Raw genomic sequence first — 13,446 nt, forward strand, 5'->3', positions numbered from 1 at the left:
ACAGCCTTACAGATGCCAAGTGGGAGAAGTTAACTATCGGATGACCAGACTACCCATGACATAAGCTGCCACAACTCCTTGGCCTCAGGACATGGGAAAAGGAAATGGGAACAAACCGACCCTGGAAGTGAAGACTGACTGCACTTTAAACAATCAAGACGATGCTGATCTGACCACCAGTGATCCATCTCAAGATGACTGTCAGAGCCGACTGTGCTGTTTCTACATGTAGGCCCCTGCCTCTGTCTATAAAAGTTCTTGCCCCCGATTGTCAGTGGGGGAAGTTGACTTCGGACAGGCGTCCACCCTCCCCACCCCCAGTTGCTGGCCACAAACCTGGCCTCTTTAATGGCTTCTGAGCGGCGAGCAGCTGACCCCACTTCTGGTTACACACCGTCCTCCATAAATTGAGCTCCCAAGGTATTTGATAGCTTTTTAACGACCTCTGCATTGTCACAATGATCATCAAAAAGCAGTGTTGTCCTGTAAAGGTTATTAAATAGCCCTTCTTGCAAAGCAGTGTTCCAGACAGCTCTAGACTCACCAAACATGCTTCTTCTAAAATCCATGAAAAGCGTACTTTACATGAGCATCGATGATCTCAATATATGCTGATAGAGAACTTACTGCCTTAATAATGACTGTTTACATGAGATATAGACATTCTTCTTACCTCTAGCTCCAGCTCCTCCCTGTCCATCTCCTGATGGATGCCTGCGATGTAGTCGTTTGGATCATAGTATTCATGGGCTGAGGGATGCCTGAAAGAGGACCAAAGGACGTTAAGGCCCTGCGTGCAGTTCTGAGTCTCTGTTTTCCCATCAGGAACTCCAGCAGGGCCACGGGGCAATTCTCAGAGCCTCAGGTCTTAGTTCTCAAGTCTCTTTTGCTGTATATCCCGGCATAGTCAGGACCTCCCTCATAATATTTCCATCATCTTCATTTATGTCCATTTCTTCTGGAAGAAGGGGTTAAGATGCAGGCTGAGGAGGAGGGATGCAGTGGGAGGTTGGGGTTAGCAGAGGTAAGCTAGTAGATATAGGATGGAAACACAAGGTCCCACTGTATAGCACAGGGAACTAAGCTCAATAGTCTGTGATAAACCATGATGGGAAACCAATATATAACTGCATCACTTTGCTGCACAGGAGAAATTATCACATTGCAAATCAACTATACTTCAATTAAAAAAAACATTTAAAAAAAAGATACAGGTTAAGAGCAAGACTGGCTTTGTTCCTTCCAGTGGCCATCCCCCTGGCCCACTATCATTCGAGTCAGTATAACTAATTTCTAACTCAGTCTCTAGTCCACACACAGAGTTATAGTTACTGCTTGTGGCTTCATTCTTAGATTTTATCTCTGAGAAGGAAAAAAGCTCAACTTCAGGCAACACTTAAAGACATGTGCCAGCCTCTGACCTAGGTTCAAAGGGCTGTGGCCAAAACTGTTACGCTGTCATCTAGGACAGTCTTCTTTTTTCACCTTTTGATGGTCTCACAATAAGAAAAACATTTGACATCACAATCCATGCACAGCTACATGTCTGGAATATATGTGCTTGCATGCATACAAGGCATATATGTATATATGCACGCTCCCTACACACACACGGCTAGAAGGATGGAGGCGTGCGTTTCTCTAGGTTAACATGTGTGAAGCAGAATTCACAGAACCCACCGCCTCTTTGGCAGAACCACTAACGGAACCTCTCGGAGCCAAGGCAGCAGCTCTGAAAGGTGTCAGACACGGACGGAGAGCTTCAGTTTGATTACCGGCTGGGGGCCCAAACCTTCAGGTTCTCAAAGGTCAGCACAGCAATCTGGGGACTCTGGTCTTCTCACCCAGGGAATTAAGTTTTGAAACAACAGAGCAGACAGGAGCAGTCACTCAAATGAAGGCTGGCTTTCAATTGTCTGAACCCATCAGGCAAATACGCTGCCTGCACATCCAGGGCTGTGAGCCCTGAGGGTGTGGCTGGAAGGCCTGGGCTCTCGAGCCTCAGGGCAGCTAACGCGCCTCCACCCGCCCCCTGCTCAGCCCGTGATGCACAATCCTGCTGTCCTCTGACCTTGCAGCCAGGACTGGGGCCGGGCTGACCTCTGCACTCTCCTGACATTTCTCAAATAGCCCCTGGGGGGAGGAGGGGCGAGTCATGTCTAGTTAACTAGACTTTAAGAGGAAATTGCGGGTTTGGCTCCTAAAAAGCCTGTGACGGTGACGGTTCAACATTGAGAGTCGGAAGTAGCCTTACAGCCTCATCAATATGAAAGGCAGTTGGAGTCTAAAACGTCAAATAACTGATCTGAGTGACTGCAGTCAGAGAATGGTCTGGTTGTTTCCTAGTAACTGGGATGTTCTGGCGCATCGTTGGTGAGGTCTGGGAGATGAGGTGCGACCGGCTTGCCTTTCAGTCTGGCTGCCAGCTTGTGGGGGGCGGAACCGCTGAGTCTGCGGTTCCCTGGGGCACAGAAGGGACAGGCGTGAGAAGCAGGTCACAGCAGGGTGCTGGCGAGCCCCGTGTCAGACAGGCACGCCCCCCTCCTCCTCCACGCGCTGTCTGCTGCAGCCCAGTTCCCTCTGCCACGCCTGGGGAACCAGCCCTGGGCTCTGACGACAGCTAACCATCAGAAGAACCATGCGATGAAAGGCCAGCCTCTGTCTGGAGTTGCTTGCTGCAACTCCTGAGCTGCTAATAGAGACCCGACAGGTACCACTCAGAGGCTGCCCCTAGAAGAGGTGGACGTGCCCTTTGAAATAAGGCATCATGAAGGCAACGACCTGGACCAGGAGCAAGATGGGAGGAGGCAAGAGGCACTGTAGTATCAGCCAGAGAGGTGAAGACGGGAAAGTGGGCCCCCTGCGCACAGACAGGCCAAATCACGTGTGACAAGCCACCTTAAGATGGACATCTTTTAAGCCACATGGACACCTTAGAAAATTTCCTGCTCATTTTTCCTCCTTACATGTTTTACACCACTGATTAAATCAACAGTGATCACTGCTATCATTCATCCAGTGCTTACCATATGCCATGCTGAGAATTTTCCACATATGACTTCACTTAATCTTTCAACAATTCTATGAGATGGGTACTATTATGATGGGTACTATTATGATCCCATTTTAACAGAGGAAAAATAAGGCCCAGGCAAACAAACTACACATGTTACACAGTGAGAGATTAGTTTGAGCATCAGGTCTGGCCAAGTTAAAGGCTCTGAACTACCCGATGTCTCTGGCAGGAAGTGCAGTGAGAGGAGAGTCATGTAAAGTAATTATTGTGATGTGTTGGATCACAGCTGTTATTTAATCGGTAAGTGCAGTACTTATATGAGGCACGTGTGGATTTATTCCACGGATCCAGGTTTGAAATGAGACCCAAGAAAGCAGAAGGCACCATCTCCAGGGCTCCGTTTACACTCACAACTTGCTCTGCTGTCTACTTAAAAGAACCATCAGCATTCCCTGTAGTGATAACTACCAAACCTTTCCACTGCCATTTGCGGTGATTAAATTTTATTCTGAAACAACTTTTATGACATTTGTAAGTAATTTTGTTCTTTGGCTATAATTTGAATAACTCTGCTCCAGGGTTATAATAAAGTAATTAATATGTCGGGGCGGTTTTGAGCAGGATTCAATTTATTGCCTCTGTAAACAATAAACTGAAACATGGGCAACTTGGAGGAAAACGGTTAAGACGTGTTCATTTTTCTCCTCACACAGAAAGGAAGAAAACTGACTTCCCTGTACTTCTGTACCACCCCTAACACACTCAAGATGCACGATCACGGGCTTCCCTGGTGGTCCACTGCTTGATAATCCACTGCGATGGTGGGGACACCCGTTCGATCCCTGGTCTGGGAGGATCCCACACTCCAGAGCCTGTGCTCTGCAACGAGAGAACCCACTGCACTGAGACGCCCGTGGACCACATCTAGAGAGTAACCTCTGCTCACCGCAACTAGAGAAAGCCTGCATGTGGCAATGAAGATGGAGCCTAGCCAAAACAATAAAAATAACCTTAAAAGTTAAAAAAGAAAAGGATGTGTTATCACATGACTTACTCCTCTGGCAAGAGATAGGGATCCAGCACAGGCGGGGTGGGCGAGGACATCTTGGTAAGAGCCATGATGTGCTCAAAGGTGATGTCTGTCTGAGTTCCTGTGTCCACCATCTGTGACTCTGACGGAGGAGTGAACATTTTGGTCCTTGGTGTTCTCCTCAACACCTGGACCACGATGGGTTCCTTGGCTGTCTTGAAGGCTTCCACAGCCTGGTCGTGAGTTGCTCTGGATAAGTCTTTGCCATTGACCTGTCGGAAAATATGAGAGGGTTTAGAGGATTATAATTAAGCAGATTTTGTTAAAGATTAAAAATTCTGTTTGAATTTAACAGCATTATCTTTCTTTTTTTTTTCCAGTAGCCATGTATGGATGTGTGAGCTGGACAACAAGGAAAGCTGAACACTGAAGAATTGATGCTTTTGAACTGTGGTGTTGGAGAAGACTCTTGAGAGTCCCTTGGACTGCAGGGAGATCCAACCAGTCCATCCTAAAGGAAATCAGTCCTGAGTATTCATTGGAAGGACTGATGTTGAAGTGGAAGCTCCAATACTTTGGCCACCTGATGTAAAGAGCTGACTCATTGGAAAAGACTCTGATGTTGGGGAAGATTGAAGGCAGGAGAAGGGGACGACAGAGGATGAGATGGCTGGATGGCATCACTGCCTTGATGGACATGAATTTGAGCAAGCTCTTGGAGTTGGTGATGAACAGGGAGGCCTGGTGTGCTGCAGTCCATGGGGTCGTAAAGAGTCGGACACGACTGAGCAACTGAACTGAACTGAATTAAGCAGAAGCTGGGAAGATGGTTTTTGTGTATAAGCAGCTAAAAGGAAAACTTGGGGGTGTCACGAACTTCACTGCTCAGTGTCAGGTTCCCCAGGAATGCCTGGTGGGAAGCGGGTGAGTGTGGAGGTGTGTGGATCAGACACGAAACAATAAGCCTCATGGTGAGGAAGGCTTGGCTTCCTACTGGAATGTCTTTACACAGTTTCACCCCCTCCTAGTCTTGCCTGTGAGAGAAAGGAGCAGCCTCGGGCTCCAGCCTTAATTGCGCCATACGAGCTATTAATAACTGGGCATTAATTAATTTTTCCCTTTTAATGGTGTGTATTTTCCCAGTGCGTGTCAGGTGAGATTAGTTTTCCTTTCATGGAAGGGATGTGACATTTCCTTCTTAAATGAATGCCTTTGCTTTTGCTTAAAAAGTCAATTGAGAATATTAAGTCCGTGATAATCAGGCCGTAGGTGGATACGGCAGGGATCAAGGAGGAGCTCAGATGACCGGATGCTTTGACTGATGTTTGGGAAAAAGCATCTAGCTTCACTGCTCTGCTGTCCGCGACTGTGCAGAGTCCTTTGCTGTGGCTGCCTTTCCTGAGCACCCACTGTCTACTGCGTGACTGAAAGGAAGATGCCTCTGAACGCTTTTCTCATCAGTCTTGGGAAGGTAGCAGGACCAAAGCATGTTTATGCCCCTCCCCTTACAGCCACAAATAAACCACATGAGATGACCTTGCTAGTTACTAATGGGTCACAACTTTGGATGCTGTGAGCAGGATTCTTTCCAACGGTAGAATCCAAACTAACCGAACATGGTTCTCTTTAGAAGAGCTTACAGGAGAGGAAAGAGAAGCCAGAACCTTACATCTAGAAAATGAAGTCATTCCCAGCAACACGGAAGCATGACTATTTCATTTACCTTCCCTGCCCCACCCCCCACGGCCAAGGAATGTGATGCTGTGTTCTGATACTTTGGTCTAAGGATTGCACTTGCATGGCAGTTCATCAGACTCTGAAATATTTTGGTCTTACCCCAAGAAGTTGGTCTACTTTTTAAAGTCAGGTATAAAATGATGGTCTAAGAATCATATTCTGTAGAATGCATGTTAGCAGGAGTTCGCCAGAGTCTCAGATCTTTTCTGGACAGCTCCACAGACGAATTCATGTCATTTGTTTATAAATGCCCAAACCAACTCTGAACCTTGCTTCTCCTGCCTGGCTTCTACATTTCCGCCCTCAGCAGCATTTACTTCAGAGCATACAGACAATCAGATCCATCCTCTGAGGTAGGCACTTCAGTCTCTCGGTACCCAAGCTGCACATGAATGCTGACGGTGCAGCAGTTTTTCTATTTTGTTCTCAGCCCTTTCACTCCGGCCCTACGGGGACGGGAACTCTGAGGCTGAAATGCCTTGTAAACAACTGTTAGGTTGAGGAATAGATGTCAGATTCTTTCCTTGTAATGAAGCTCAAATGAATCACGCCAGTGGAGATTATTAATGATTTGGAGTCAATCCACTTAAGTAATTTACTATCATCATAAGGGAGTTAGGCAGAGCAGGAACTCGGAGCTGTGAAATGCCTCGAGTGCACCAGTAAATAAGTCAATGGCTGAACCATCAAAGTCTTAACAGTCCCTCATCCTGAAAGACGGGGAAGCCAGGATTTAACACCACAACTGTCTTCACTCTCTTTCCACCGAGGACAGAATGAAAGGACACGGAGGGATTCTTTCTAGCTTTCCAAACCGGTTGAGCACTGTGACCCCTTCCCTGCTCAGAGCTGAGAACTGTGAGGGCCCAGGGATGAGGTAGGGGGGATGAAAGTCAAGTCGGAATGCTGAGGCTGAACTGTCTGAGCCTTATCTTCCATTAATGCCTCACAGCTAGAGTCAGATAATAAAGGAATTTATGATGTCACAGCAAAATTTGTCCCTGGATTCTGTTAATGCCACATCACAGCACCCTTAGGAGATACTGGTTTGGCCATTTGCCAGCTCTCCATGCTGGTGACGGCTGATACTAAAGGTAGTTTTACTCACAGCAAACTCAGGACAGTACCACTTTTGAATGGGCTCTGCCAGGTTTGTCAAAACTGTGCTTTCTCCATAATACAAGGACTTTTGCCAAAAGGGAATGAACATGGGATTTTCTTCTAAGGAGTCTTCAAGTTGTGTCTCAAAAAAAGCCATCCTGGGAGTCTTTACTTTTTACCCACGTAATAAGGTCTTGCAAATACCTCAGCAGAAAGGTTAGCTGCCTGAGAAAAAGTGTCTCCTCTTGTTCCTCCTGCTTCCTCTCTGCAGCAAGAGCTTGGATTGTGTTTCCTCTCCACTAGATCAGACAGCATTCCCCCTGGGGAAGGCCTGAGGTGTGCATTTAATTGGCTCTAGCCTGTGTGGAGGTCTGGTTTCTTTTGCTTAGTGATGGAGCTGGGTCTCTGAGGCCAGGTTAACATACTGAGGGATACAGAGCAGAAAAATGGAGAACTGGCATCTCCTGACGACTGTCATTGAGCAAATGAACGGACTAAGCTTAGAACCTCTTAATCTCAAAGCTCTTGTCACATTTGAGAACACAATCTTTATGCTTTAGGCCATTTTAACTTGGATCTTAACTCCCTGCAGCCCAGAACACCGATTGGTGCAGCTATCGTACAGATGTTTTGGAAAGTTACACAGGGATGTCTTATTTGTTCCCATTGACATTCCCCTGACGGTGAGTGAACATGCTTTTCTGATAAGGACTATATCTTAGTAAGCTTATTTTTATAGGAAAGTGATGACATCTGCTGCTTTACTTGTATAGGTGTTAGGAACCAGCGCTAGAACTACTGAGGACGTCCCTGGTGGCTCGGGGGTAAAGAATCTGCCTGCCAAAGCAGGAGACGTAGGGTTAATCCTCGAGTGTGGACGATCCGCTGGAGAAGGAAATGGCAACCCACCCCAGTATTCTTGCCTGGGAAATCTCATGGACAGAGAAGCCTGGCGGGCTGCAGTCCGTGGGGTTGCAAAGAGTTGGATATGACTTAGCGACTAAACAACAAAGAACTACTGAGCAGATGCTTAAATGGTACCTAGAAAATGAAAGGAAGGACTCTCCTGCATCAGTCTCTGCTAAGAAGATTCTCGGCGCCAAAGAGCTGCCCTGTGTCTGGGAGCACACTTAAAAACACAAGAAGGCTTTTCTGAATCTCTCCGACTTAGGATATTATTAAAAGGCATTGATGCAACAACACCCACAACATCCCCATGGTCTAAGATGCAGAGAAAGAAGAGTGGCAAGCCCTCTGGGAAGCCAGGAGCCTGAGGGTGACTGTGAAATGTCCTCTCATCACCCATCAGATTGTCACCCCTGCTCACGACTGGGTTCCACAGAAAGAGCACTGGACCCGGTGGAACAGTTTCAGCAGCCCTCACGTGTATGTTAATCAGGCACAGTTCAAATATGCCCCCTCCACAAGCCAGGGGACCCGCTCTTGTCTTACAGCTCAGGGCTGGAGTGCCCCGGGTCCCAAACTATGGGATCGGACCAGGGTTAGAAACTGTTGTTTTGGACCATTCTGAGTCTGTTTCTTCGTGTGCAAAATAAATGTACTTATAGAGTCATGCCTCTTAGGGTTATTATAAAGTTTAATGAGATAATCTACTTTACAGCCTAGCATGCACATGATAAGAATTTACTAAGATACCAGGGCTAATAGGGATCCTACCCCTGAAGAGCCACATTTTCCCAGGAGACGACAGTCTGCAAATCAGAGAAGCAAAATGCAGCCTGCTTAGGTAGCCTTAGGAGACACATTAGTATACTGAGGGGCTTCCTTATTTTTCAGTGAAGTTCCCTAGCCCAAATGCTTCTGAGCTGCTGACATACATAGTAATGTTTTCAGTCTGCAGGTTGGAATTCTCTTGTGTGTGGGGGTGCAACAGATAAATTCTATAGGACTTGACCCCTGCCACACAAACTTCCTGACAAGCTATTGCAGGCATTGGTACATTCTTCTAAAAGAGAATAAGATGAGGCGGGACTTTACTCTCCTAGACAATCTATTTTTGCAGCCAAATTTGTTTTGAATTACCTTGTGCACATAACACTTATTACGCTGTCATCTTGGAATCACATCAGTGAGAGACTCGGCGAGGTGATAACTCGGGTGCACGCCGTCAGCCGACTGAGAACGACAACCTTTATTCCCGGGATTAGCATTACATGTACATTACGCCAAACGGCGATGATGATGGCTGCAATTACGGGCACGATGCTCATCCCGTGACGTTTGGCCCAGTCAAATTAAATATCATTAACTCGCCCAATTGAGCAGATTGCTTTTTAAAACAGTTTATGCGGCTCTAAAACCAAGTAAATGGAATGTTTTGGAAAGAGAAATGCTGATGGCAAACTTTATTATACATTAAATGCATAAGTTATTCACCTAAGGCTGAGGATGGTCCCCTGGGACGGAGGTGCAATTAGGGTGAAAACCCAGTCAGTTTGTCTCAGGGCAAAACAGCGCTGCTGCAAAATCTGACAGGATGCTGAGGGAACTTACAGAGGTCCCTGAGCTGGAGATCTCCAGGGATGCGATGCTGCAGGCATGCAACGATTCCTTCCTGGCTGCACTGAAGCCTAGGCAGCGTGACTGTGGCTCTTTGAGGCGCCCACGAGTATGTATTCCACGGCCCTGAGAACTAAAGCAAAGCTGGGGTGCTCCTCCATTTGGGGGTAAATCTCACCGATAGTCCCCTTGTCCATCTTTCATGCATTCATCAAGCATTTACTGAGGTTATTTAGTGAGACTTGCTCCCCTCTTGGCTGCAGGGACAGCACTTGGAAGAATTTCTTGGGGAAAGATGGCACGAGAAAGCCACTGATGAAATGGTCAGAAGAAATGCGCTGTGGGTAGCACTACCCCCTGGCATCTAGGGAGGGACTTGATCTGGCCGAGGAGGCGAGTCTACACTGGAACACTCAGCTAGTGAATTACGAAGAGTCTTGGTTTGCACTGCCTACCTAGACATCCCATTGGTGAAAACTGCCGTCATACCCTTTCAGAAAACACCTTTCCAAAGAGGAGCCAGGGGCTTCTGGTGGCTCAGTGCCAGCCACTGAAGACATGGGCTCGACCCCTGATCCAGGAAGATCCTACGACCTATAGAGCGACTAAGCCCGTGCACGCTCCACAGCTGCTGGGCCTACGCTCTATGGAAGCCCTTGTGCCCTGGAGCCCACGCTCTGCAACCAGAGAAAAGCCCGTGCAGCAATGAAGACCCAGCACAACCAAAAGTAAATCAACAAAACTATACACAGCACAACGAAAGAGGAGCCAGAAAGCCTTCAAAGTTCCCTACACAAAATGGTAAGCGGTTCAGGATATTTTAAGCTATATTCAGAGAAGACATGGCATACCCTTTCTAAATTAGAAAATAAGTTTCTATTTATGGGAAGACATTTGGTTTCTGAGGATCGGCAGATAGCAATCATCTCGATTTCTATTACATGTGCAAATGGCCCCAGTATAAAGTGCTTATGCAGTTTCAAATTCGGCCTATTATAAATTATGCCCCAGGCTAAAACCCAACTTTTATAGGGTTCATTTAATTAAATACAGGGGCAGTGATTGCATTCTGCAAAATATCACACCTGTTTTCAAACTAATTAAAACTTAGATCCCACTGGAAGCAATAGACGATAATAAAATACACAACGAAAAGTAAAAGGTTTCATGCCCTGATTGAGGTTGGATTTTAAAAAAATCTTTTCTCATTCAGGAAATTCCTGTCTTAATTTATTTCAAATTTATAGCTCTAGGGCTCGATAAAGGGAAGGCCAACTTATCTAAAATGGAGGTATTATGTAGCTAAGAGGGAATATGGGTCTTAATGAACAAATGGTGTTCAAATTAATGTTTCTGTGAAAAGCACTGATTTTAGAGATGTGTGTGAAGAAAGTACTCACTTCAGAGATGTGCATGGATAAGAACACCATACTCACAGAGACCTTGGCTCTGATGCAGTAAGAACTTACATCCGTGTGGGTGCATTTGGTCAGCAGTAAGAACCTCAGTGAGGTTTGTCCATGGGAATTTCTAAATTACCTGTCCTGACATTATTTCCATAAGTTTGGTATGTCTTCAACTGGAAGCTCCTCTCCTTATCATATTCTGATCTCCCTACATGGATGAATGTATAACCTGGGTAATTCTCGTATTAGAGGAGTCTTCTGTCAAACTTAAGCCTATCATGTTTCAAAATCCTTTACCCCCTAAATGTAGAAAATACCTGGCTACCAGTCCTTGACTGATAAAAAGATGACATGTCTGAAAGAAAGAGGCTAAAAATCATACATATACACTATTAAAAATCATATATGTACTCTACTGAAAATGATTAGTAGTAAGATATTACAAGATGCTTTCTTCTCAGGTCAGTATCCTACCTTCATCAACAAAATCTTCCTTATCTCCTTTTGGAAGCTTTCATAGCATCACCCCTAAATCCCACTGTAAGTGCCAGGTTACAGGTGTCCATTAAATTACAGTGTATCTGAACCATTCTGCATCTTAAAATGAACATGCAACTTTAACCTCATCTGAAAGGTAGCAATTTATAGCAGCAGTTCAATACATAACAGGAAAGCCCCGTTTTAAGTACTTGGAAACAAGGTGTTTCTACAGCTGAATCAGTCTGTTTTCTGGGTCCTGTAAATTCCTCTCTGAAACTCGAGTGTCTTTTCCAGGTACATATTCAGTTCCTCTGGAAAAGGGATTGGCTTCAGGTTACAAGTCACTTAAATATGGTCCTTTATATGCCAAGGTTCATCACTGTTCACTCCTGGAGGATGTCCTTGCAAATGTCTTCAACCATCCTTGCCCTTCTCTTATTCCTTCTTACTTATCTGCGAAGCCCTGGCCAATCCTTCTGGTCCAACCAGCTGCCTCACTGTTTTGACATGCAGATTACTGATGCTGGAGGACATTCCCACAAAGTGATGTCACTGAGGCAAATGGGATGTCACCCTTCACAGCTTTCGGGAGATGTATAAGTACGTAGTTACTTGATTTTCTGTTGAGTGCCTGTATTTTCTCGTGGGGCCCCAAGTTCCCAGTGCAAAAAAGCGTGTGGTCTGTTCACTACAGGATGCGCAGAGGTTAGCACAGTGGCTGGCATGCAGGAGCCTCACGAATGTTTATCACCCAAGTGACCTATTTATGTGTCTGTAGACCATCACATTCTCCTCATGCACACTGTTGGCATGTCATGGCATACCTTCTACTTTTTGGAGAAAAAAAAATATATGAGGTCCAGAGAGGCCTTAGAGTGTCTGTGAAGAATCAAGACAGTCCCAGCTAAGCTCTCCTTAAGTCTCTGGGTTCTTAACTCACAGAGTTAAGTGTGAAGAATCAAGGCAGTCCCAGCTAAGCTCTCCTTAAGTCTCTGGGTTCTTAACTCACAGGTGACAAAGTGGGGCCATTGAAAGTAAAAAAAAGAATCCCTGATCCTCAGTGGAGAGGAAAGAGACAAATGACACATCTATAGACCTCACAGGAAATGCAAAATTGCTTCTTTCTGTTCCTCAGACAATTCCCCCTTCCAGTAGTGGTGTGGACTCAGCTCTGAGCGCTGTGCCTGGGCCGGGTGAGCTGAGGGAGGGTGGGCAACACGTCATGTCCCCCCAGAGGAAGGAGGGCCCTTCTGTAGCTCACAGTGAGAAGCAGAGGGCTGGCCATGCGTGGGCTCTGCTGCCCGGCTCAGGAGTCGGCTGCAGTGGAAGCACATGATGGCTTGGCCTACGGACACGTGCACTCGAGTCCTGGCCGTGCGGAGGGGACTGCTGGGCGCTCAGCTCCCTCGCCCTGTGCCAGGAGGGTTGTCAACAGGGCTCTCCCCTGAGTATTTGCAAGTTGACGAGTCTGAGAAAGCCCCATCAGCTCTCTGTGCGGCATCGCTCACCTTTGTACCTAATGAGTGACCAGAAGATGCGAGGTCGAATACTGGAGCTTCTGATGCTTCAGTCATGATTCAGCGCCCTTCTGTGCCAGATAAAGACTTGGTCTACGCACTATGTATTATACACCAACTCACACAATCATGCGGCAAGTCCTATCATCACCATGCGATGGGCATGAAATCAAGAGGCACAGAGGGTCTGTGCATCTCAACACCTTCCATTAAAGATGCTGGTGGCTTTCACCTTGAATCGGGAGATGCATGCTTAGTTCAAGAAGTATTCATACTTCTTCCTACACATCAATTTTACTTCATTTAACCAACCACACTGGCATCTCCTGTGCATACGTGAATGCTGAGTCACTTCAGTTGTGTCAGACTCTCTGCAACCCGCAACCCCATGGACTGCAGCCTGCCAGGCTCCTCTGTCCATGGGATTCTCCAGGCAAGAATACTAGAGTGGGTTGCCAAGCCCTTCTCCAGGGGATCTTCCCAACCCAGGGATTGAACCTGCATCTCTTGTGTCTCCTTCATTGTCAGGTTGGTTCTTTACCACTAGCACCACCTGGGAAGCCTGATCATGATCGCCTGGCATGATCTCCTGTGATAACAGCAAATACAGCCACACATAGAAGAAAGAAAGTGTGCCCA

General features: G+C 46.5%; 1 protein-coding gene across 2 annotated transcripts in view; it reads right to left on the reverse strand.

Annotated features, from left to right (window-relative positions):
* The window catches only part of PDZRN3 (PDZ domain containing ring finger 3), a 249,475-nt gene that overhangs the window by 18,851 nt on the left and 217,178 nt on the right, over window positions 1-13,446 (reverse strand). For both annotated transcript variants that reach the window (XM_043443438.1, XM_043443439.1), the window contains 2 exons: window positions 4,071-4,318; window positions 674-761 (listed from right to left, as the gene is read on the reverse strand). In XM_043443438.1, coding sequence (XP_043299373.1) covers window positions 674-761; window positions 4,071-4,318 — 336 coding nt within the window. The remainder of the gene's footprint in view (window positions 1-673; window positions 762-4,070; window positions 4,319-13,446) is intronic.

Source organism: Cervus canadensis, chromosome 22 (assembly GCF_019320065.1).
Source record: "Cervus canadensis isolate Bull #8, Minnesota chromosome 22, ASM1932006v1, whole genome shotgun sequence".
NCBI classification, from domain to species: domain Eukaryota; kingdom Metazoa; phylum Chordata; class Mammalia; order Artiodactyla; family Cervidae; genus Cervus; species Cervus canadensis.